Consider the following 24,767-nt stretch of genomic DNA (forward strand, 5'->3'; position numbering starts at 1 on the left):
CTTAATCTTGATAAATATAAATGGGCATCAAAGTCCTTTCTTATCTTGGAAGAAGAAAACATTTGGCATAGAAACCTGTGCCCGCCCTCTTATTCTGGTACCTTTTTGATGGCTGTCTGAGCTAACTTTTAGCATGGGTGGGGTAAGATGAACCTCATCCTTGTAGATGATGGAATGTTAGAAATGTTGTTTTTACTGAAAGACAGTATGTACCTCTGCTTTTGGATCTGCAGGATCCACACACCCTGATTAACAGCTTCCCACTGCTATATGAATTGGGCCAGCCTTCCTCCTATCTTTATAGGAAGGCTATGATGTGAAGGTGAATTGGGGTGGAATCTGAGAGATGGGAAGAACTTTGCTGAATCACAGTGGTTTCCTCTGGGTGTTATGGCCCTAAGGGCCACCTGGCTTCCTCTGTAGTCTGTTTGCCATTTCTTCATGTGGCGGGCAGTCTTAACATTAAACTGCTTGCCTTTATCTTGCTAAAGGCTGAAAGGACAGCTCTTACTGACTCATTTCTACTACATCTTGGTGCAGGGGAGTGAAAATGCCCTTTAAAAACAGCATGTTTTTCCCTTTTAACTCCAGTCTCTCAAACAACTTTTCTACACAGGGCTCCGAATAGAAGCCTCCTGTCCAGATGTGCATTAAGCAGTTATGTCTTTAAGTGTTCTGATAGGTGTTGTGTCCTCAAGCTAGGCAAGCCTCCTACGCACAGACCCTGTGGCAGCTCCCCCGCAGGATGCAACAACTGCATCATAACCACATTTCATGGAGTACCTTGCAACATGGGCACTAAGGCTGGATATCACAAGCACCCCCCTATTTAGGTCCATGTCCTCCATTTCCTCTGCCTTCTGCCTCAACTGTCTTAGGAAGGGCTTCTGAAACTTTAACATGTGAAACTGGTAGTCGAGGGCCCCAACTACCATGGTAACTAAGGTGCAAGTCTTCTTCCCAAAGAACTCTCCCTGTGATTGAAGCCACAGTAGTTCCCTTGCTGGGATCCATGGACACCACTGCGTCAGCCAGTGAATTCTTACACAGATGTTCATGGAAGTCATGTACCTTAAAGAAATGGTCTGGGTTCCTAGAAGTAGGGCATTGCGAGTCTGGCACCAGAAAAACACTGTAAAGTGCATCATCCAGGGCTTCCAAGCTTAGCAGAATGGCCAGAGGTTTGGGTCCAGAAAATTCCTATAGCTAACCTTGGCCTGAGAGAAGTCCTTGGCCTCCCATTTAAAGGTTTCCTTCATTCTATGAAGGCTATCTTGAAATGAGATATCATCTGGGGATGAAGCGGAGAGTAAAGCATCCTCAATGTCTGATTCCAGATAAGTAATGGGAGACAACTGATATACAGAGGCCAGTCTGTCCACCTCTCCACCTCTGAGGAGAAAACTGCCTTTCCTTTTACAAGCAGTCCTGACATTGAAGGTTGGGGCTGTGGATGGCTGTCTGGACTTTACAAATAAATAAATAAATAAAAATCCATACAGCATTGAGCCATCCTGAGAAATTCATGAAGGGGGAGCCTTGGGTAGGAGAGAAGACAAAACCCACTCAGACCAGGCTGGGGTAAGTTGACATCAATTTTGTGTTAGGCATCTCAGGCCAATACTTGGAAATGTGGTCTGCTCTGGGGAGGTGGTCTCAGTTCACAGGCAGACACCTGAAACCTGGACTCAATCTCCTTCAACTTCCTCACAAACAAACAGTGTTGTGGGGATGCTGCCCAGCCATTCCCTGATGATTATACAAGCATCAGTACCGAAGACCTACAGACAGGTCTCAGGAATAACCAACTGTAGTAGGTTCTGGCTCAAGAGAACATGCACTGGATCGAAAGTGTGTCAGCCTCTAGAAGGATCATGACACAGGCTTTGGCAGAAACTGACATTAGGTGGTATAGGGGATGTGAAAGTACCTCAGTGGCACCACCATCTTTGAACTTCAAACATTGCGTCTTTTGCCTCCCAACTTTTCTTTAGCCTCAGGGCCTTGCAGTACTTCTTTTTCTTATATGGGAGGCTAAAGGAACAGTCTCTAAATATGCCTAGAGACATTATGCTCATCTCTTTAAGGTCCTCTGATTAAAGTATGTAAACTGAGGACAAGTGGGCATATCTTTGCACTAATGATCAAACCATACCAACCATGGGTAAATCCTGTGATACCCACATCCACATCCAGTCGTGGATTATTACTAAATAATAAAACCACCCAGAAAGACCAAGATATTTGATCCTTAGACTTTCTCAGTGATGCAGTGATTTGCTATCAGTGATAACAGATACTCCTCAGTCATTACAACTAGGACAAATTAGCACAAAAGGTAGGAATCATTCCCTTTCTCTTTTTTCAAAAACACTTCTGTGAGACATATGTTAAAGTGTGTCACAACAGCTGTAGTAAAGCCGGCATTATGCTATAGATATGACAGATTATAGCTCAGAAAAAAAAACAGAGCATGCCTTTACACACAGGGAAAATAATTACCCTGACAAAACAGCCTTCTTCTGTAGATGAGAGACATTTACTCATGTGAGGCACATCTAGTACAAAAGATACAAGCAAGACCTTTACGAAGGCAGCCGGAATACATACTGCAGCTTAGTTCCCACTGCCAAAACATCCAGGGTGAACACAAACTAGTCAAAAAAAATATATATATATATATATATATGGGGCTGAGAAATGATAATCTAGATTGCTTTTCACATAATGCTGCTGTATTTCCACAAAGCCAGAAATTCATCTGCAGTGGAAAATAGAAAGTTGTCTCAATTAAGTCAATCCAGTTCTGCTTGCAATTGAGTAGATTTATTGTCTAAGGAAATGCCATCCAAGGCTTCTAGAAGGAATCACATTTTCAGCTTCCTACTGGAGGCGGAGACAAATTCACTTTTAAAAGATGACTGCCCATTGGTGATCCAAAAAAGATACGCATAAGGAATGATACAACCCAAAAGTAGTCAAGCAAAAAGGGCAGAGATTGCAAAATACAAACAGATAAGACATTATTTTCAACCTAGAAGCCTCTGAATAAAAAATGAAGTTCTTTATCAGAAAACTGGTCTAAGCTCATTCTATAGCAATGTTCTATTTTTTTAAACATTACATATTTTAATTATGTAATCAAGTCTACTTGTATCCAAAAAGTAATCTGGCTTATGCTGATTTTAATTTTACTTCACAGTTAATCTCACAAAATAGATTTTGAAAGGGTGCAAACAGATGTACACAGCCAAAGTAATTCTCCCCATTGTTTATTTATATTAGTATACCATTTTGGTACTGCCCATGTCATTACAGGGTAGAAGTAATGCCATCAAAGTTTAACATTATATCTATATGCATTGCTATGACATAAGATCTCATCAAAATTGATATTTCTCCAAAATAGAGGTTTTCTTGGGTGGAGGCAAAATGCACCACAGCAGTGCACATTTTCATTGTGGTATTCAGTATACTAATTAAAAAAAGAGATGGCAAGCAAGTAAACTAAACTTTATAAATAGTATATTAAATTTATCCAGCTGCATAACTATTAATTAGACCAAGCAACTAATGTAGCAGGTTCAAATTGAAGATATTAAGGGCTATTTGCTGCCATCACTGCTTCAGATTACACAGTTATGAAGGGCAGTTATAAAGGGCATATCTTTCCAACACTACCTAAAAGCATTAAAGAAAAGTTTGTGAAACTTACTGAGATTTCATCTTCCATCTCTAAAACATATGAAACTCCTTCATCTGAGGGTGTTCCTGAGGGTTTGCTCCACTGTAATGATAGCCATGTGACCCCTGCTTTAATAAGCTCTGGACTTGCTGGTGTTGATGGGGCACTGCCTGAGGTGCAATATAGGACTTCTTCAGAAAAGCCACTGTAAGAAACAAAACAAGGTTTAACTACTGCATACAAACATTCCAAGTGGTGTCTATATTGTGCTACCAACCCCCTTAAAAAAATTGCTTACTGAACCACTTAGTCGAGTTTTCCTTGATGGCTTCCACAATTGGATTATCCTCCCCACCAATCAGCATTTGACCTCTTATTTCTGAAGTTCCCACACTCAAGGACAAATGCACTCCAGTAAAGACATGTGCCATAATGTTGTGCATATAGTACATAAGCATGCTCTACCCTCCCCCCACTTGCCAGTGTACATCCTTGCTCACAGCAAGCATTCTCATGCAAAAAACAAAAGCAGTAGTGAACATTCCTTTATTGCTAACAAGCTCAAGTGTGTGTGTGTGTATACATATATAGACATACAGAGACTTAGATCAGCCAAGTCCAGTAGAAACCATGATCTACCTGCAGGTAAAGCAAGCAAAGAAGGGAATTTCTGGCAATGACAGCTGTCATTATAGATAAACAGACAGTAACTTTTGCCACAGTGACCAAGCCAGCTGAACAGAGACCAAGTAAGCACTTAACACAGCTACTGTTAGATGGACAGACAGGCCTGCTGCCTTGGACAGATGTGGAAAATCCCAGTGACACCAGGAGGATTAAAGTACCTCACTCCCTATACACCTGTGGACAGAACACCAATCAAACTCAGCATCAGTGTCTTTGGGAGAGAGGAGTCCCAGAACCAAGTGTGTTGTTAGCAGAAAGAAAGCTCTATACTTACATATTATTGCAACCACATTTGCAACATGCGATACATCTTCATGTTTGAGTCACAGTATGTCTGTTAACTGTAAAAGGTTGTTGTAAGTGTTACCTGCTGTTGTGAGATATTGGTAATGGGTTTGGAAGAGGAATAAAGGGAACATTTCTGTTTGTATGTAGCGTCCTTTACCGACGTCTGGTCATGAATAATGCGACCGACATGCCTGCTCCTTGTCAATGCGGTCAAGAATGATGGTTATTTTATGGCGGAACATGTTGTTGAATGTGTACTACTCAGAGTGGAAAACAACCTTCATACAGCAAATGAAGTATGGGGAAAAATGAACACACGGCACTTGCAATCATGGCAATAAATTACAGTTTGTACACTGCAACTGTAAGCAAGAAAGTGTACATTCACACTCCTTCCCTGGATCAGAAACCCTGCATTCCTAGTTCTGATCTTACCAAACGTAAGCTACTGAGGAGTGTACGGAGTGAGTTTTGGTCGGCAATAATCATGACAAGTACATTTGCCTGTAAGGAGTAGTAAGCAACACATTTCACAGGCTTTGAAAAGAGGCGCTTCTCTTGTTCAGATCATGGTGACTTGGAATTTCTCGTAACATTTATGACTGTAAAGTAGCAGTCATGTGTTTACTTCGGCCAAGGGCACTACCTGCAAACAGCAAATTTGCCATGTTTCCTGTTCGTATGTGCAACACAGTGTGACCCAAAACTGGTTAACAGTTTACAGCACCCTTCCTCAATTAACAGACAAAGTTTCGCGGAAAACAGTGTAAAGTATGCCACCTCTGAAAAGTGGTTGCGATAATACGCAAGTACCGAAAGCTCTTCATTCTCTCCGATTCCAATCTCTCATAGGAAACTAGGCAAGGAAGTGCTTGAAAAAGGACAGAACACATATTCCAAGAACATAGAAGAGGAGGTAGACACTCTTTGAAGGGGTTTAATAGTGTCCCTAAATGCAGAAGCCAAAGGCAACCCAAACAACATATACCAAACAAGAAGGCAGCAAACCTCACTCAAACTTCTATTCCACAATACTGACAGGCACACCTATCACACTAGATGTTCCAAATCCCAGAGGGGAGGATTCCTCAGAGGACAAGTGTGCAGTCTGCATTAATCCGGACCAGAAGCCAGTTGTATCTGAGTACCTATACTGCCCTCCATCTGGGACAAGGAATGGGTCCTACCCCAACAACCCCAAAAAAGAAACAGGACCCAGAAGCACATGACTAACATACCATATGGCACTATTTGAGCTGCTGGAGAGCCATTCTCAGTTAGTTAATCAATCAATAGGGCGGCAAAAGCTGACACACTCTTGCTAAGCTTATAAATGCCCTCGGGCAGATAGCCTAGTACCTACCTATGAACCTATTCTCACTTGAACAAAAGCAGATGTCACCTGGCAGTATCCAAATCTTCCTGGCAAACTCCAGCAGAGCTGACAAACCGCAGACTGAAGGCTAAAGGGAGCAAAGTCCTTCTTCTCCTATCATAAAAACATAATCACAAAAAGCCCTGAGGGGAGGGGGTGGAACTTGAAAGTCATCAAGGATAGTGCCATCCACCACTACCTTTCCTCTTGGCCATCTGCAGATGTGGAACAGGCTTGCACCAAGTCTCTGAACAACAAAAAAGTGAGAAGCAAAGACTCACTATGGAGAGGCATTAAGTTGAGTACACTTACCATAAATGTAGATGTTCAAGTGTATTCACTATTGCAGTCATTACATTTGTGTTATCCCTGCCAAGGTAGCCCTCGGCCAGCCCGAATACCAGACACTTAGTATTTTTGCGTTGGTTGCTGTCGCTTGAGGATGACGTCAGGTCATCAGTGGTATAAAGTAAGGCAGCCGACGCCATTACATCAGGCTAAAGGGGCCAATATGGCACAGCCCTCCAGCCCCTAAAGTAGGAGGCCAGGTTCTGGTGGAAGAACCAGTGGAAAAATAAATACCAATATGTCCCTTGTACGGAAAGGAGAACAACAAAGAAGAATGGTAACAAAAGGAGAAAAAGGGGGCTGGAGGGAGGGAAACCAGGACTGAAACAGTGAATACACTCGAACATCTACATTTATGGTAAGTGTACACAACTGTACTATGTTCTTCGTGTTTCACTGTTGCAGTCATCACATTTGGGTAGACTCCCAAAGCTGAGGAAATGGGTGGAGGCAGTCAAGGAAGCTAGGGGCTGCCTAGGATGGCCTGGAAGACTGCAGAGGCAAACCCTGCACTGGATTTGGAGAAGAGAGGCAGGTGGTAATACTTGGGAAAATTGTGAACAGATGTCCATGTGGCAGCCTCCAGGATGTCCCTGGTGGGGACTCCTCTGAGGAAAGCTGAAGAGGTGGAGGCTGCTCTGGTGGTGTTTGTCCTGACTCCCTTGGGGGGAGGCTTACCATACTGTTTGTAGCAGAAATGGATGCAGTGTGCTATCCATTTGGAAATGGTTTGCTTGGAGATGGCTTTGCCTTCTGCCCCTGTAGCAATGCTGACCAGCAATTGATCAGACTTTCTGAAGGGTTTAGTCCTGTCCAGACAGTATCTGAGCTGTCTGTGCACATCTAGAGAGTGAAGAATCCTTTCCCCCTTGTTCTGGGGATTAGGAAAAAAGGTGGGAAAATGAATGGTTTGGTTGAGAGCCACACTGGACACCACCTTGGGCATGAAGGATGGGTTAGTTCTGAGGGATACCCGATCTGCATGGAAGATGATGAAGGGTTCCACAGCCATGAGTGCTTGCAGCTCAGAGACACTTCTGGCTGAAATGATGGCCAGAAGGAATTTTGTCTTCCAGGAGAGAAATTTTAGCTCTGCAGAAGAAGCTGGTTCGAAATGAGGCAGGGTGAGCTTTTCCAAGACAAAAGTTAAGGTCCCTTCTGGGGGACCTCAAGTTGCTAGTCCCTCTGAGGAACTGTTTCATCAAAGGGTGTGAGAAAAGGGGCTGCTCAGTGGGAAAATGAGCAGAAATAGCAGGGGCATGAATTTTTATAGAGGAGAAAGAGAGACCACCGTGTAGTAGGTCAACTAAGTAATCCAGGATGAGAAGGATGGAGGGCTATGCCGTACTGGCCCCTTTAGCCTGGATCCAGGTGCAGAACCTTTTCCATTTATCTGCATAAAACTTTCTGGTGTTAGGGCGTCTGGCCTCATGGATAACATCCAGAACCTGTTTACTGAGGATGGCAGATTGGTTCGGGGTTAGGAAATAAGCCAAGCTGCCAAATTGAGTGTCTGCAATTGGGGATGCATGAATTCCCCTTCCCTCTGAGCTAGGATGTTTGGAATCTGAGGAAGATGCCATGGAGGCAGCGGGGACTGGCTGCGCAGCAAGGGGTACCAGTGTTGTTGGGGCCAGTCTGGAGCTATAAGAATGGTCCTTGGTATTCCTCCCTTACTTTGAGCAGTACCCCGGAGATGAGAGGTAGGGGAGGAAAGGCATAGACCGAGAGGTTGACCCAGGGGAAGAAAGTACAGTTTTGTACCTACCATAAATGTAGATGTTCGAGTGCTGATACAGCTGCAGTAATCACAGATGGGTTTTCAGCCGTCAGGCTGTCCCTCGGTCGGCCGAATTCCAAAGTCTTGGTCCGGCGTCGGTTGTCGTCGCTTACTCTTCTGACGTCAGTAAGGCCAGAGTATATAAGACACAGCCGATGCCATGTTCTTCAGTCTTTCTTGCCCCAGATGTCAGGTGCCCCCAAAAGGAAGGCAATACATAAATAAGGCTTATCTACATATGCAAGCAATGCAATGTAATGCAAAATCAGTGTAAGCAAGCAAATAAAACATAGCAGGATAACCCAGTCAGGTGGTATGAAGAGGTTGTTAGGCCCCATGCCTTTACCAAGTGGGGAAGGGGGGAGGGAAACCTGTACTGCAGCTGTATCAGCACTCGAACATCTACATTTATGGTAGGTACAAAACTGTACTATGTTCATCGTGCATACAGCTGCAGTAATCACAGATGGATAGAGTCCCAAAGCTATGCATAGGGTGGTAGGTACTATGAGGAACTGGGTTGAGCCAGAATGCCCTGCAAAACAGCAGTGGCAAAGCCTGCTCTTGTTCTGGAATATAAGGGTAGGTGGTACTGTTTTGTGAAGGTATGTACAGAACTCCAAGTGGCTGCCTCCAAATTATCCTTAGTAGGAACGCCTCTGAGGAAGGCTGTAGAGGTGGCTGTGGCCCTGGTGGAGTGAGATCTGATACCAGTAGGGACAGATTTCCCATGATAGGAATAACAAAACCATATGCAGTGGCCAATCCACTTGGAAATGGTCTGTTTGGTAACTGGTTTCCCTTGAGCCCCTACGCATAGGACACAAAAGTTGTTCTGATTTCCTGAAGGACTTTGTTCTGTCCAAATAATAACGTAGCTGCCTATGGATGTCTAAAGTGTGAAGCAGCCTCCCCTTTGTTTTGAGGGTTAGGATAAAAGGTAGGTAGGTGTATGGCTTGATTTAAGGCTACCCTGGATACCCCTTTGGCATAAAAGATGGGTTGGTATGAAGGGAAACCCTGTCCTGATGGAAGATGAGGAAGGGCTGCACCGCCATGAGGGCCTGTAGTTCAGAAACCCTACGAGCTGAAGTGATGGCCAGAAGGAAAGCTGTTTTCCAGGACAAATGTTGCAGATCTGTTGAGGCAGCAGGTTCAAAGGGAGGCAATGTTAATTTTTCTAGTATGTAATTAAGGTCCCAGGCTGGTATTGGTTGCTTCCTTGGAGGTCTTATATTCTTAGCCCCTCTGAGGAACTGTCGTAAGAGTGGGTGAGAGAATAAAGGAGGATCCGTGTTGAATTCTGCAGAAATGGCTGAGGCATGTATTTTTATGGAAGAAAATGAAAGTCCACTGTTCAGCAGTTCAGCTAGGTACTGTAAAACCTGAGGCAAGTTCAATTTTCTAGGGTCCTGGCCTCTTTTCTCATTCCAACAGCAAAACTGCTTCCATTTTGGAGTAAGCTTTTCTAGTAGATGGTCTTCTGGCCTCCAAAATGACATCATGCACCTCCTTGGAGAGTAGGGACTGTTGTGGTGTCAAGGAATTTTCCATGCAGCGAGGTTGAGTGTTTTCAGCTGACTGTGAAGAGTTTTGTAGCTGTTCTGAGTCAGTAGGAGAGGCATTAGAGGCAGGGACCAGGAGGAGTATGTGTTAGGCTCCTCAGGAGTGGATACCAGTGTTGCCTTGGCCAATCTGGAGCAATCAGTATCATCCTCGGTTTGTCTGTTCTTGCTTTCAGAAGCACCTTGGGCAGAAGGGGCAGAGGTGGGAATGCATAAACTGTCCATGCTGTCCAACTGAATGAAAGGGCATCCACTTTCCAGGCCTTTGGATGAAAGGTTCTTGAACAAAACTTTTTCAGTTGATGGTTCCTGTGGGAGGCAAAAAGATCTATGTCTGGCCTCCCCCACACTTGGATTATCTCTGTAAACACCTGAGGATGTAACTTCCATTCGTGTGGATCTGTCATATTTCTGCTTAGAGTGTCTGCCAGTGTGTTTTCCAGTCCTGGCAAGTACTGTGCTTGAAGTTCGATTTGTCTTTCCAGAGCCAAGTTCCAAAGAGTCATGGCTAGTCTGCACAAGGGGTATGAATGTTTTCCTCCTTGTTTGTTTATGTACCACATTACTGTGGTGTTGTCTGTTCTTATCTGTAATTGTCCTGGATGCAGGAAGTCCTTGAAAGCTGTAATTGCATTTATTACTGCTAGCATTTCTTTTTGATTGATGTGAAGGTGCTTTTCCTTTTGGGACCATCTGCCCTGAATGCACCTGTCCTTCATGTGCGGCCCCCAGGCGTAATCTGAGGCGTCTGTGGTTATGACTTGTTTTGCTTGAGGCTTGCAGAATGGAAGGCCTGTGTTTACTTGACATGCTTGGGCCCACCATAGAAATTCCTTTTGCAAACATGGAATTATTGGTATAATTGCTTCCAAACTGTGACTGTGTTGAGACCATAGATTTTTAGGTACCATTGAAGTTTCCTCATATGCAGCTTTGCACATGGGATTAGAAGAATGCAAGATGCCATGAATCCCAGAGCCTGCAGGATTTTCCTTGCAGTAAGCCTGGTACTTTTTGCTAGTGTTTTGAAGTACTGAGATAGTTGCCCTTGTTTTTCTGGCGTAAGATAGGCCATCTGGGTGTTTGTGTCCAAGTTGGCACCCAGGAAGGTTATTTTCTGAGATGGTGTTAGTCTTGATTTCTCCTTGTTGATGGTATATCCCAGAGAAAGCAGTAACCGTGTCACATATGCCAGATGTTCCAGTAGTATGCGTTTGCTGTCCGCTTGGATCAGGCAGTTGTCCAGATAAGGGTAAATTTGTATCCCTTGAAGTCTGCAGTAGGCAATCACTGATGCCAGGCACTTTGTGAATACTCTGGGCAGTAGATAAGCCAAAGGGCAATGCAGAGAATTGATAGTGGATTGAACCTGCAAGAAATCTGAGGTATCTTCTGCAGCTTTGTCTGATTGGGACATGCAGGTATGCCTCCTTGAGGTCCAATGTTACCAGCCAAAACTCCTTGCCCAGCATGGGAAGAAGTTGCTGTAATGTGAGCATCTTGAATTTTGGCACGAGTAGGAATGTGTTTAGGATGGATAAGTCCAAAATGGGTCTCCAGTCGGTTCCTTTTCTTGGTACCAGAAAAGTCTTGAATAAAACCTTGACCTTGTTGGTGTGTAGGTACCTTTTGTATAGCTCTCATGTTTAGGAGCTTTGAAATTTGCAGTTGTGCCTCTGCCCTTTGATTTTGTGGCAGGTTTGGCATGCCTCTCATTTTGGAAGAGTGTGAAATTGAAATTTGTAGCCTCTGTTTATAATGTCCAGCATCCATTTGTCTGTTGTGACAATATGCCAATTGCTTGCAAATAATGCTAGTTTCCTGCCAAAGGTGCTGTCATCTGAGACTTGCTTGGCATGGAAATGAGGGAGTCATTGGGTTTGCTTCCTGTATTGTTGTGCACTGTCTTCACCACCTCTTGGTGCTGGAGATTGCCATTGTCTGCCTCTATATGATCCTTGTGATTGTCCTCTGCCCCTGTATCTACCTCTTTGGGGCTTGTCAGTGGCTGGAAAGGACCAGTTTTTTGAAGGCCAATTTCTGCTAAAATGTGGTGGTTGGACCTGTAAGAAAGCCTTGACAGTTTGCATAGATTTGGCTTTTTCTTCCATTTTCCGTAGTATGTCCTCAGCATTAGTACCAAATAGTACATCCTTTTGTAAAGGAGCATCAAGAAGTTTAGCTTTCACATGATCAGGTAAATTTTGTTCCCTAAGCCAGGCATGTCTGCGAATGACTGATCCTGTAGCAGCCGCTCTACTGGAAGCCTCTAGGGCATCATAACCACATTGTAAGGTGTGTTTACCCACTTGCTCCGCACTATGCATCATATCCTGTAACTCTTTTAAATCTGGTTGTTCAGGTTGAGACATTTTGTTCCTTAATTGTGATAACAGGTACTGTTGATATTTAATCATATGAAACTGACAGTTTAAGGCCCTCATGGCTAGGGTGGCCGAGGTATATACCTTTTTACCCCACATTTCTAGAGATCTGGATTCCCTTTCTGCAGGGAGTGGATTCTTGGCAGTGGAGGCCTTTAATCCCTTGAGGCCTTGTGAAATGGTTTCAGGGTCAGCATTATGGCCTTTGTAGAGAAATTGGTGAGAGCTGGGTACTCTGTAATACCTATCAGGTTTTACTGGTGCAGGAGGCAGAGAATCAGGGTTAAGGCAAGCCTCCGAATAGACATCATCCAGTACATCCAAAACAGGGGGTATAGCAAGAGGTCTGTGCTGAGGTAACCAAAGAAATTCCCTAAGTCTTTTCTTGGAATCTGAAAAGTCTTGGCCTTCCCAATGGAAGTGTTCCCTCAAAGTGTGCAAGGTTTCCCCAAAGGAAAAATCCTCAGGAGGGGATACAGAAGGAATTGACTGTTCTGCATCCGAATCCTCAAAAGGGGAGTAAGAGTGTTCCACTGCATCAGAATGTTCTGATAAAATGGATCCCTGATCAGAAGAGGGAGATTCTTCCTCCACTCTGGGTCTCTTGTCAGGAGGGGGCTGAGAACCTCTGATAAGAGTAATTAAATCCTCAGTCATTTTAAGCATCTGTTTCTTAGGCATGGGTCCAGGAGATGGGCCCTGTGCAACAGGCCTCATGGGATGCCTGGCTGCTTTGGATTTAGTAAAAGCCTTTATTGAAAAAGAAGATGAGGGCCTAAATACACCATGGGTGGAGGTGGACCTGTCCACATTAGTAGGCTCGACATTAGCAGAGGCTTCGGTTGTAGTCTGGGAAAGGGCCGAGGACCCAGCGGTCTCGGGTACAGAGAACACCGCCAAAGGAGTGTCGTCGGTAGTCAGGGACTGCAAAGGCGTCTCGCTGAGAACCGGACCACGTGTAGCCTGTTTTGGCGTGGTGTTGGCGGGGACCACGGGTCTCGCGTGTCGGTCCTTTTCCTTGCGTTTTTTGGACAAAACGGTAGTCGGAGTGTCCGACGACATCTTATAATCAAAAGCTTTACCAAAGTAGTGTTGGGCTTAACTCCCGACGCTTGATAGTGCGTTTATTGAAGGTAGCGCCAAAGCGACAGCCCGAGACATCGTGGTCTGGGCCCAAACAAGGTATGCAACGGGAATGGAAATCCTTATGCGGTATTTGCTTCCCACAAGAAATACAATTATTAACTTTTTCTGACATCGGTCTGAGGCAAGAAAAGTTTCCCCAACGGGGTACTTAGCTTTAAAGAAGACTTCGGTTCCAATTTTTTTCGTAATTCAGGAGCTGGCCGACCGGCACTTGCAAACTGCTTCTGCTTCGGGCACCACACGGCAAAAAAGACTGAAGAACATGGCGTCGGCTGTGTCTTATATACTCTGGCCTTACTGACGTCAGAAGAGTAAGCGACGACAACCGACGCCGGACCAAGACTTTGGAATTTGGCCGACCGAGGGACCGCCTGACGGCTGAAAACCCATCTGTGATTACTGCAGCTGTATGCACGATGAACATCAGGGCATTTACTTTCCAAGCCATGCAGTGATGCTCCCTGGTAAATAATTTGCTGAGCTGATAGTTGGTGTGGAAGGCAGAGAGATCCAACTTCGGGGTTCCCCATTTCTGATTTAATAGAAAGAAGGTACTTTTGTTGAGCTGCCACTCGTGAGAGTCCAAAAGGTTTTTGCTTAATTGGTCTTCCAGGGAGTTGAGACAGCCTGGAAGGTACTGTGTTAACAGGTGTAGTTGCATGGAAGAGGCTGTGAGCCAAAGGGTCATGACCAGCCTGCATAGAGGGCAAGAGTGAATCCCTCCCTGCTTGTCTGATGCATCACATCACAGTGGTGTTGTCTGTTTTCATCAGGAGAACCCCTGGAGAGAGAGAAGGTGTTTGAAAGCTATCAAGGCGTGCTGTGCTGCACAGCCATCATCTCTTTTCGAGTGATGTGCAGGGGGATTTGCTGTGGGCTCCACTGGGCCTGTATGCACCTGCCGTCCAGGTGTGCACCGCATCTATGGTGAGGGTCTGGGCAGTGGGGTGTGGGGAGAAGGGCAGTCCCTTGTTGTGGGAGCATGCTGTTGCTCACCAAAGAAATTCCTTTCTGAGGCAAGGAATTATAGGTAGAAGAGTTTCCAGGTCTTGAGAGTGTTGACACCAAAGGCTCTTTAGGTACCACTGAAGTTTCCTCATATGCAGTCTGGCATATGGAATGAGGAGTATGCAAGATGCCATGAACCCCAGAGCTTGCAGGATTTTCCTTGCAGAAAGCTGGGGCCTGGTGGCCAGCTGAGAGAAGTAGGCTGACAGGAAAATTTGTTTCTCTGGAGTAAGGTATGCCATCTGATGCTGTGTCCAGACTTGCTCCCAGGAAGATTATCCTTTGGGTGGGCACCTGTTTTGATTTCTTTTCGTTGATTGTGTACCCTAGGGAGGTTAGTAGACTCTTTACAAAGGCCAAGTGTTTGAGCAGCTTTTCCTGGCTGTCTGCCTGAATAAGATGGTTGTCTAAGTAGGGGTAAATCTGAATATTTCTTTGTCTGCAAAAGGCAATGACCGGAGCCAGGCATTTTGTGAAAACTCTGGGAGCAGCAGATAAGCCAAAAGGAAGCACAGAGAAATGAAAGTGCTGAGATCCTGCCCCGAGGTGGAGATATTTTCTGCATGATTCCCTGACAGGAATGTGGAGGTAGGCCTCTTTTAGATCCACGGTGGCTAGCCAAGTGTCCTTGGAGAGCATGGGTAGCAGCTGCTGGAGGGTGTGCATTCTGAATTTTGGGATCACCAGGAAGGTGTTTAGAATGGATAGATCGAGGATGGGGCATCAGGTGCCCTCTTTTCGGGGCACCAGAAAAAGTCCGGAGCTACAATTTTGGGGCAAGTACAACAAATGTATGACTTTGATATTAAAAGACAACTTTGGAAGTTAGAATCTACTTTAATTCTGAAGTTTAACACTAATTCCGTATGAAATGAATAAAGAATGTCATCGGAAATGTTTTCTTTAATTTAAGTCTATGATTCGTTAACTGTTTGTAATCATGTTATTTAAAGACAGAATATGTGAAGTAGAGATATACTCTGTAAAGGCTGAAGAGCCGTGGCGCTACAGGAGTCTGCATTTAATGCTTTGTATTTGTTGCTAACCAGATTTTATTGGATCCAGTGTGTGCTTACTTTACCTGTTTTGTGGGACTACATTGTGGATCTACTACTGGACTGGACTAATTTTAATAAAATATAAAAGTAATCACTGGCTTCTTTCCTTGTGTGGTGGAAAGCAGGGAACTGGTTTGCTTTTGAGCTTCTGCCCACTGATTTGGCAGTAGATCTGGGAATCCTTTTGGGGTTGGAAGGGTGTGGAAGGAGAATTTGTATCCCTGAGATACAATGTTCGAACCCAATGGTCCTTGGTAATGGTGGCCCAGGTGCTTAAGTGAAAGGAGAGTTTTGTTCCTAGGGGTGTGTGAAGGTGGGCAGAGGGGAGATCGTTAGGAGGCGAGTCGTTGTGAGCTCTTACCATAAGGGGGTGGCTTAGAACTCCCTGGTTTTGAAATGGAGGGAGTCCACTGCTTAGATCTCTGCATTCCCTGGGGCTGCTGTCTGGGGGTTCTGCTTCCACGGGTCCTAGGCTGGGCCTGTTTACTCGGAGCAGGAAAGGACCAGTGCTTGGAGGGAAAATGCCTGCTGAACCTAGAAGGCTGGACCTGTAAGAAATCTTTAACTGTTTGCATAGATTATGTTTTTTCTTCCATCTTTAAGACCTCTTCTGCCTTAGTGCCAAATAAAAGTTATCTCTGTGCAAGGGTGCATCCAACAATTTAGATTTGACATGGTCTGGCAGGGGTTGTTCCTTAAGCCATGCATGTCTTCTAATGACAGATCCAGTGACTGCTGCCCTGCAAGAAGCTTCTAGGGTGTCAAAACCACAGTGCAAGGTGTGTTTAGTTACTTGACTTGCAGAATGCATTAAGTCTTGTAAATCTTTAGATTCTGCCCAAGCAGGAAGGGAGGACATTTTTTGTTTAAGGAGTTCCAAGGTAAGTTGCTGATATTTAAGCATATGGAACTGCCAATTTAGTGCCCTGATAGCAACAGCAGCCGAGGTGTATACTTTTTTACTCCATCTGTCCAGTGCTTGGGAATCCCTGTCTGAGGGGGTGGGATTCTTAGCAGAGGTTACTTTAATCCCTTTTGGCCCTTGACAAATGACCTCAGGGTCAGCTGTTGGATTTCTAAAATGATATTTGTGAGAGTCAGGGACTATGTAGTACCTGTCTGGTTTTCTGGAAGCAGGAGGTAGGGAATCAGGAGTCTGGATTCAAGGAAAACATCATCCACCACATCCAGGACTGGGAGGATGGCCAAGGGTCTGTGTTCGGGAAGATCTAGGAATTCCCTGAGTCTCTTCTTAGGCTGACGGTAGTCCTGACTCTCCTATTGGAAATGCTCCCTTAAAGTATGCAGGGTTTCCCCAAAGGAAAAATCCTCTGGGGGAGAGGCTGAAGGAATGGATTCGTCTACATCAGAATCCTCATCAGTGGAGAGGGGCTGCATATCTTCATAGTCAGATGCATCAGATTCATCTGACTCTTGTTTAGACAAAACTACTGGGAACAGACCTCTTTTCCTTTTTGAGGGGGTAGCTTGGCTTTCCCTGATGAGCATGATAAGGTCTTCTGCCATTTTAAGCATTTGAGAGTGAGGCAAGGTAGCTGGTGCCTGAGAGTTGGTAGTCATTTTTTTGAGTGTGGTTCGAACCCTGGGCCTAAGAACTCGGTTTTCAAAAGAACGGTAGTCACGAAAGAAGATGGTTTGTGTCGAGATTCGGAGGTACGAAGGACTTCCTCGGAAGCCGGTGCCTGCTCAGCGGCTCCGGACCCATCCAAGGTAGAGACGACCCCAGGATCCTTAGATGAAGAAGAGTTTTGCGGCAAACCGGACTTTGAAAGGGTCTCGGTAGCAGCCTGTAAATCAAATGAAGCGGGCATCCAGGACTGCGAAAGCATCTCACTGAGTACCGGAGGACTGATGATTAGCTTAATGGAAGCATCGTCGGAAGGTTTGGACCTGTGCAGTCTGTTTCTGTCTTTATGTTTTTTTGGACGATATGCTGTCAGATGGCTTACCGAAGTCATATCGGAATTCGACGACTGTAAACGAAAATATCTGGCTACAATAAGGGCCCGACGACAGATAGTTCTGGTGTTAAACAAAGCACAGCTGCGACAATGGGGGACGTCGTGATCTAGGCCTAGACAAGTGACGCAGTAAGAGTGGAAGTTTTGGTGTGGTATTTGCTTTCCACAGGCGAGACAATTATTAACTTTTTCTGACATCGGTTAGTGCAAGAAAAAAGGATCCCAAATGGGGTACTTAGCTTTAGAAGACTTCAACTTCAGTTCGGAAATGAAAACTCAGGTAGCGGCTGACCGGCACTCGTGGGAACTTCTTCTGCTTCGAGCTCCATGGTAAGAAAGGCCGATGTAATGGTGTCAGCTGCCTTACTTTATACCACTGATGACCTGATGTCTGTCCTCAAGCAACAGCAACCGATGCAGAAATACTAAGTCTCTGGTATTCGGGGTGGGCGAGGGCTACCCTGGCAGGGATAACCCAAATGTGATAACTGCAACAGTGAAACACAAAGAACATCTCCCAAATGGAAGGAAGGGAATTAGCCATGCTACAGAAAAGAGAGAAGTCACTCAACAGATTGACCTGGGAGCTCAACTTCAGACTCAATCTTCTTCCAGTTACCACAAGTCTTCCAAATGGAGGAAAGAGATGCAGCTTTAGGGTCTAGTTGGATGCCCCATTCTCTCTTGAGAGAACTTTTATCTAAGCCTCACCTTGAAGTCCAGGGGTTCAAAGGAATTCTCAACCTGTGGAAGTGACTTAAAAGATTGTCCCTCAGAAAAGTGAAATGGACCCCCCCCCCCCCCAAGAGAAGGGCAAAGGAAAATTTAACACAGCCTTCAACCAAGAGGGCCCAAAAACAAGGGCACAAGCCTTCTCAGAGAAGATAAGATCATCATACCAATGTCCCCCAATCACACTCACACAGACCCCCAAAAACGGGATGAGGCGGAAGGACTTCAAAGGTAAGATTCAGCCTGGATCAGCTGATCACCACTAATTCTAGGTGCCACTTACAGTAAATGACAGAAAAGGATGCATCAAGAGAGAACAGGAAATCTCCCTTCTGAAACTTTTCCATTCCTAAGCCAAAATGGGATAAAAAGTTAAGCAGGGAAGGGCCAACCCTTCAGTATCAAGCCAGTCCCAACTCTCGCAGCACTGAAAGCACAAAGATGGACAGATGACTCTGGCAGGCCAAGCTTTCCAAGGGGAAACATGTAGGACCAGCATGAGACAAACTATGCAAGGAGTCAATCTCAAAAGCCATACTGTGAAGGAAACACATCCATATGACAGAAGGGTCCCCATAACCCTGTTATCCCAGGAGTTTCAGGCAGGAACAAGACTGAGATCTCCCCTCCTCCCAATATGAGGACTCAAAGTGAAATAAATTTCCTCTCAAGTTCCTTTAAACAGGATCATAACCCCCCTTGGGGGATGGAGCACGCAGGACAAAACTCCACTGCAGAGGGGGCAGCACATCCAGAAGCCAAAACGAACAAAGCCCACAAGCATCTAAAAGGCCATGCCCCCATTTCCCTTAATAGAATAAAGGGAAGATTCCCTTAATGTCCAGGGGACTAGAAAAATCCATGGTCAACAGCAAGAGTGGAAGTGAATGAGCACTTTTTCCTACTGGAAACAGGAACAGCCTCCTTCTGAAAAGGCAGCAGACTTCAAGCACACTCCCCAGCTACTTGCAAACCTCATGATAGAACGGTATGCTACAGCAACAAGCAGCAACAAGAAACGCTCCCATACAGCCCCAGAAGGCAGGTCCCTGAAATCCTGATGGGGATTATTTATTCCTCCTGGGAAGGGGCAACAGTAGGAGACCACAAGAAACCCACTGGCCCAGGACAAAATTCTATAAAGAGTACTTGGTTCTGTACCTAGAGTGCTTGACGGTCCTCCTCTTCTTCCTAGATTAATGAGATGTCAGCTAGTGAGAAGAGGGTCTCTCAACATGTTTAGGAGCCATCTAGCAATCAACATGTTGTCAAACGTGGATCAAAGCCTCTGCCTGAAGTGAGCATTCATGTCAAAATGAGAATGCAGCAAAAGTCTCCCATAGGAAAGAATGCAACTAGGATGACCAGAGAGGTACAGTGCTATGTCCACAGTTGGAACTGTGGCATCCAGTGAAGAATATAAATATACAGCAAGATGGAGTTATGCCATGATATCGGTTTTCAATGTGAATAAAAAATCATCCCTGATATTCCATACTCAGGAAGGAACTCTAATACATCTAGAATGTCACCCGCTAAGAGGTCCTAAAACCTTAACAATTGAGACACATAGCTAAGGGCCCTAAACCCCAGTGTAATAATGAAATACATTTTCTTGGCTTCCCAGTCTTCCTTTTGGATGATGCAATCCACCAGCTGTGCTGGAGCAAGGTGCAGGTATAGTAAATGCTGGGCCTATCCTGCAACCACTGAGAAGCAGCAGTAGAGTGGGAAGAAAATGTTTCGTATCAGTCTGCTGGATGGCTATAACATGCATCTGACTTTCTATTGGTAGCTGCAGCAGAGTCAGGCTGCGCCAAGTTTTGTGAGATGACATCAGCAAAAGCTAGCAGACTGCATACTGGACATGACCGAGGGACTTGAAATGGACTACTTTACGGCTTATCCAAGCCCAAGTACTGGCAAGAACACAAAAGCATCAAAGCCTCCATCTCTTGAGAAGGTGAAGGATTTCATGAACTCTGAAACTTTGTCTTTCTCAGGAATGAAAACATCCACAACTGATTCAAAAATAAAACAACCTGGGAGGGAGCATTGTGACAGGGCATCAGGATGAGTGGGCCCAAACGCTGGTACTGGCATCCACCTGAAATCCCTACAGGTGGAGTCCTGCAACTGCAACCCCAGGTCCAGCACAGAGCTGCACAATCACATGCTGTCTAATGTCTTGGAAAAGGCCAAAGAACAAGCTCACCCTGTAACAACTCCTCAACCCATTTCAGTTGGACTATGGATGAGGCTCTTGGAGAATGAGTCTTGGCCATGAGGTACCTCTGATCCATGACTAGATTACTCAAGAGGACAGACCCACAATAAGGATGACTGGTAAAGGAACCAAGTCTATCTGGTAGGGTAAAGTTGCACTAACACTCAAAGATGCACTCCAGGGTGGCAGACAGAGGTGCACGTCTACCAGGTCTAAGTACCCTGTGGACAGGAAGGACTAGTGAAGAAATGAAACCCTGCTTCTCAAAGAGGATTCCTTCTTCTTGGGAGATCTGATACACCATGGACCCTTAAAGCACAACAGTCCTAGAAAATCTTCCAAGCAGAATCACATGTAAAACTCTACCCTACATAACATGCCTTGAGAGGAACTTCCTCAGCTGGTCCTGATAGGAGCTTTCTTCTGCCATTCTTCCTGAATTTAGTTTTTTTTTTACTGAATGGAAGAAAACAAAGAGCATGCAACTACAGGAACTCTTAATTGGCAAAACTAAGAATCAGATCCAAATCGTGAGAAATACAAGAGATTACTGCAACTACTTATCTGACAAGTTTAACATCATAGCATGCACCCCTCGAGTGCACTTCAATTTCTGACTGTGGGAACTTAAGAAAAACAGGAGCAGAATGTAAGTTGGTGTGGAGGACAACTCAGCCAAAAAGCATATCAATGACCTTCCTCATTAATACAATATGCTTCATTTCATCATTTACCGACTTCATCTTAATGAATTTAACAACTTAGCACTGATATTTTTAAACATTTCTACGTTTCTGTTTATGGCCTACACTTCACTTCTGTTTGACTCTCTTATAAATCCATTATAAGCTAACATAATCAACTTGTTTTTGTAGTACAACAAACTTACTCAGCATTTTGCAACCACAGCAGAGCCTTTAAAATAAAAAGGCTACAGCCCTAAGGAATATTTAGACTATAAAACCTGGGAGCAGTGGAGAAATGCACACAGCATGGCTGTTCTGTGCAGTGTTCTCCTCCTGACCACTACCTTCAAAGAAATCTAACAAATAAGTTTTGAAATGCAAAAAGAATACATGTCCTGTAGTAATCATCTGAATGATGAAGAAGGTGGACAGCAGCACTGAAGGACAAATTAGCTTTACAGCAAATGGGTTAGTTTTGGCAGATGTTTCCCAAGCATTGATAATACAAATATAATACATGATGTAGCAGAGTTATATAGCAAACATATTTCAGCTTGTGCTTTCTATATTTAGTGTTATTCCAATTCATCACACAGTGCTTTTTTTCCATATTTAGTTACCCTTTCTAAAACCCATTTGACCTCAGCTGCCCATTTAAAATGTCTGCAGAAACATCTTCAGTGAAGTCAAGTATGATTACAAATTGTGATGTCACATCAATCAGTTATGCAGCATGCAGATAACAGTTACAAATTGAGTCAGTCAGCATTATCTCAACAAAGAAAGACAGAACCTGAGGGAAAAATCGGGACATTCTAGTGAGCACAGCTCTTCATATATTCTTGCCCACGTGACAAATGTAATTCTAATACTATAGCTGACTACCATTACTTAACTGCCAACTTAATTTTGCTCTCTAAAACAAAAACAAAGCTTTATATCCATAACTCCTTAAATCAGCCTCACTGTCACTAACTTCATGACTTATTTAAAGCTTTTTCATCCATTCACTCTTGTTTCTGTAATAAATATTTATTTATTATTTATTTTACATTTGTTTACCGGGATAGTCCGACTGGATACATGTCCATTTTCAGTGCAGGCCCGGGGAGAAAAGTTCCACAAAGACAAACTTACATAGATTACACAGAAGTTAGCAAACAATTATAAAAACAAAGTGATTATATACAATGGGTTAGTAGTGATTCCCTAGTAGGGACTCACAATTATCAAGGACAGAGAATTAAAAGTAAGAGACATCAGATTGGAAGCACAGCTTGGTGATATAGTTACAAGTTATGATAATTGCAGAATATGCTTTTAGTTTATAACTTAATCAGGGTTGGTACATGGGCATAGCCAATTCACTTTGAGATACTGTTTTGAGTTTTTTTTTTAAGAGACTTTTTGAGGATTGTAGGGTTATATAGTTTGGCAACGAATTCCAGGTTTTGCCAATGAAGTTGGCAAAAGAATATTCTTCTTTAACTACTCAAAACACCATTTACTTTATTTTCACATTGGACCCCTTGTGTATACACAGCTTGTCTGAATAGTATTCAAGGATTTTGTTAATTCTGCTCTACTACTGAATTAAACTTTGTGTATTTTTTGTTCTATTCTCCATTGTCATCTTTCCTCAATAAGTTACATTACATATTCTCTTTATGCCTCTCACTACCTGGTGTCCTCCAGAATGCTTCCATATTTGGTGTTCTTCTATACATAGCAACCACAGAATGACACCTATTCCATACGGATGCCTTACTGTTGAAAGTAGATACAAGAATCCAATTTTCATATTGTTATGCTGCTGCTCCTACTTATCCCCTGTTGACTGCTTGCGTCCCTTCAGGCCAGCTGATGTGACACACTGTCCTTTTTACTGTACAGTGTACACTACCCTGAGACTTTTGCTTTCCACTACACTTCTCATAGGTTCACATAGGCTAATGACCACAAGGGCCTTTTTAAGTCTAGCCATGCACCCCAAATCTCTTTTCTGGTAACCTTGATAAGTGTAAGCAGTGGCTTGGGAGATGAAACATTTACAAGCAGGGGCCTGACAAATGAACCATTTACAGGCTGCCTGTGTCCATCAGAGAAAAAGGTGCCAAAACGAGGGATGAATTTCCTATTCCCCATCCAATTGTCCACGTTACACTTGAACTGGGTTAGAGAGGAACTCTTTCAATTGGATGGGAAGCCAGTTCCAGAGAACGGGTAGTCTCTGTGATACATACCTGTTGCTCCAGTTGGTCCTATTTATGTCACAGGTAAGGTTTAAGTCTTTAGAATGGATAAATCTGGTGCTGTTTGTTTTGCAGCTATGCAGTAGGTCCATCAGGTGAGGTCTGACAATGCTTTGTATGCCAGGTGTAGATCTCCCCTCAACAGCCTGGAGAGGGCAGCATACAGTGACAGGGCTTTATGGTGATCTGCATATGATGTTATATATTCTTTTAGTGAGAAATATATGTGGACGTTCCAAATGTTGGATGTGCCTGGTTAGGTACATACCAAAGGGGGCATTGTACTCACTGATAAGTCTGATGAATGCCAGTAGAACAATGACCTCCTTGGACCTAGATCCCATATCTTTGTTTACAGTTGTACAACATAGAATGAGCTCATCACTACTGTAGACAAATGATGGTCAAAGGCTAAATTACTGTCTATGTATGTCCCCAAGTCCCTGATTAGTGGGTCAACTTTTAGGGTGTGCTGTCAATATAAGAGTTACCAGGGGTAGATGACTTCCTGAAGAATACTATTATGCATTTCTTGGTATTAAGTTTTAGCCCACGGCCCTGAAACCAGTTATCTGTCTGTGTCAGCCCTTTATGGAAAACATTAGTGTTGGTGGAGGATTCTATCACTGCTCCTAATTTGCAATCATCTGCAAATTTGGTCAGTCACAGGTCCTTAACATTGGCCTTGACTTCAGAGAAGAAATGCCAAAAAGGAGTGGTCCTAGGACTGATCCCTGAGAGATACCGCTTGTGACTGGCCTCTTTATAGAGGTGGATTCCCCAGTTCTGCCTTTCTGGGTCCTGTCTGAGCCAGCTGGCTACCCAAAGGGTGACATAAGGGTTTATACATAACCGCTTGAGTTTATCAACAATGCTAGAGTGGGGTATTGTGTCAAATACCTTGGCCCTTATCCATTGCTTTAGTAACCTTTTCAAAGTAGTCCACCAGACTGAGTAGGCATGAACTGTCCTTGATGAAACCAAATTGGGTTGGGTCCAGTGTCTGGAGGTTTTCAATGTCATTATTAATCACTTCCATGGTAACTCTTTCTTTGGCTTTGCACATGAGATTAGTGAGACTTTTGGATCTGTAGTTTCCAGGGTCTGTAGATGGTCCAACCTTTGTGCAGAGGGTGCCTGCTGCTGCTCTCCATTCAGGACCAAAGCCTGTTTAGAGGCTACAATTAAACAGCAGTTATAGATGGCCTGATAGGTCAAGTTTCATGCTATTTGAAGGAACCCTGGGATAATATCTGGGCCCACTGATGCAGTGTTCTTGGCCTTAGGGAGAGCACTGAGGACCTGTTCTCTAGTGATAGTAGGGGGGAGTTGTATTTGATTGTATTTCCTAAGGGGAGGTTGAAGGGGAGAGAGAGGTATAGTTAGAGATGAATTTGTCTGCCAGCAGGTTTGCTATATGTTCTGTCTTTTTAATTTCTCCATGTCTTTTGGGTTTCTAATACCATGATGGGAATGGACCCATTCCCAAGTCAAAGTATGATTAAAATTCATGAAATTAGTATTATTTAAATCTTTGATGTTAACCAGATGTGCTCTTCACAGC

The 24,767-nt window shown here is 44.1% G+C and overlaps 1 protein-coding gene across 5 annotated transcripts in view; it reads right to left on the reverse strand.

The window, feature by feature from the left end:
* FNDC3A (fibronectin type III domain containing 3A) overlaps positions 1-24,767 on the reverse strand; it is a 3,267,883-nt gene that overhangs the window by 602,472 nt on the left and 2,640,644 nt on the right. For all 5 annotated transcript variants that reach the window (XM_044073165.1, XM_044073164.1, XM_044073166.1 and 2 more), the window contains one exon: positions 3,716-3,890. In XM_044073165.1, the coding sequence (XP_043929100.1) occupies positions 3,716-3,890 (175 nt within the window). The remainder of the gene's footprint in view (positions 1-3,715; positions 3,891-24,767) is intronic.

The sequence above is a fragment of the Protopterus annectens genome, chromosome 5.part1, assembly GCF_019279795.1.
Source record: "Protopterus annectens isolate FY-2018-M chromosome 5.part1, PAN1.0, whole genome shotgun sequence".
Lineage (NCBI taxonomy): Eukaryota > Metazoa > Chordata > Ceratodontiformes > Protopteridae > Protopterus > Protopterus annectens.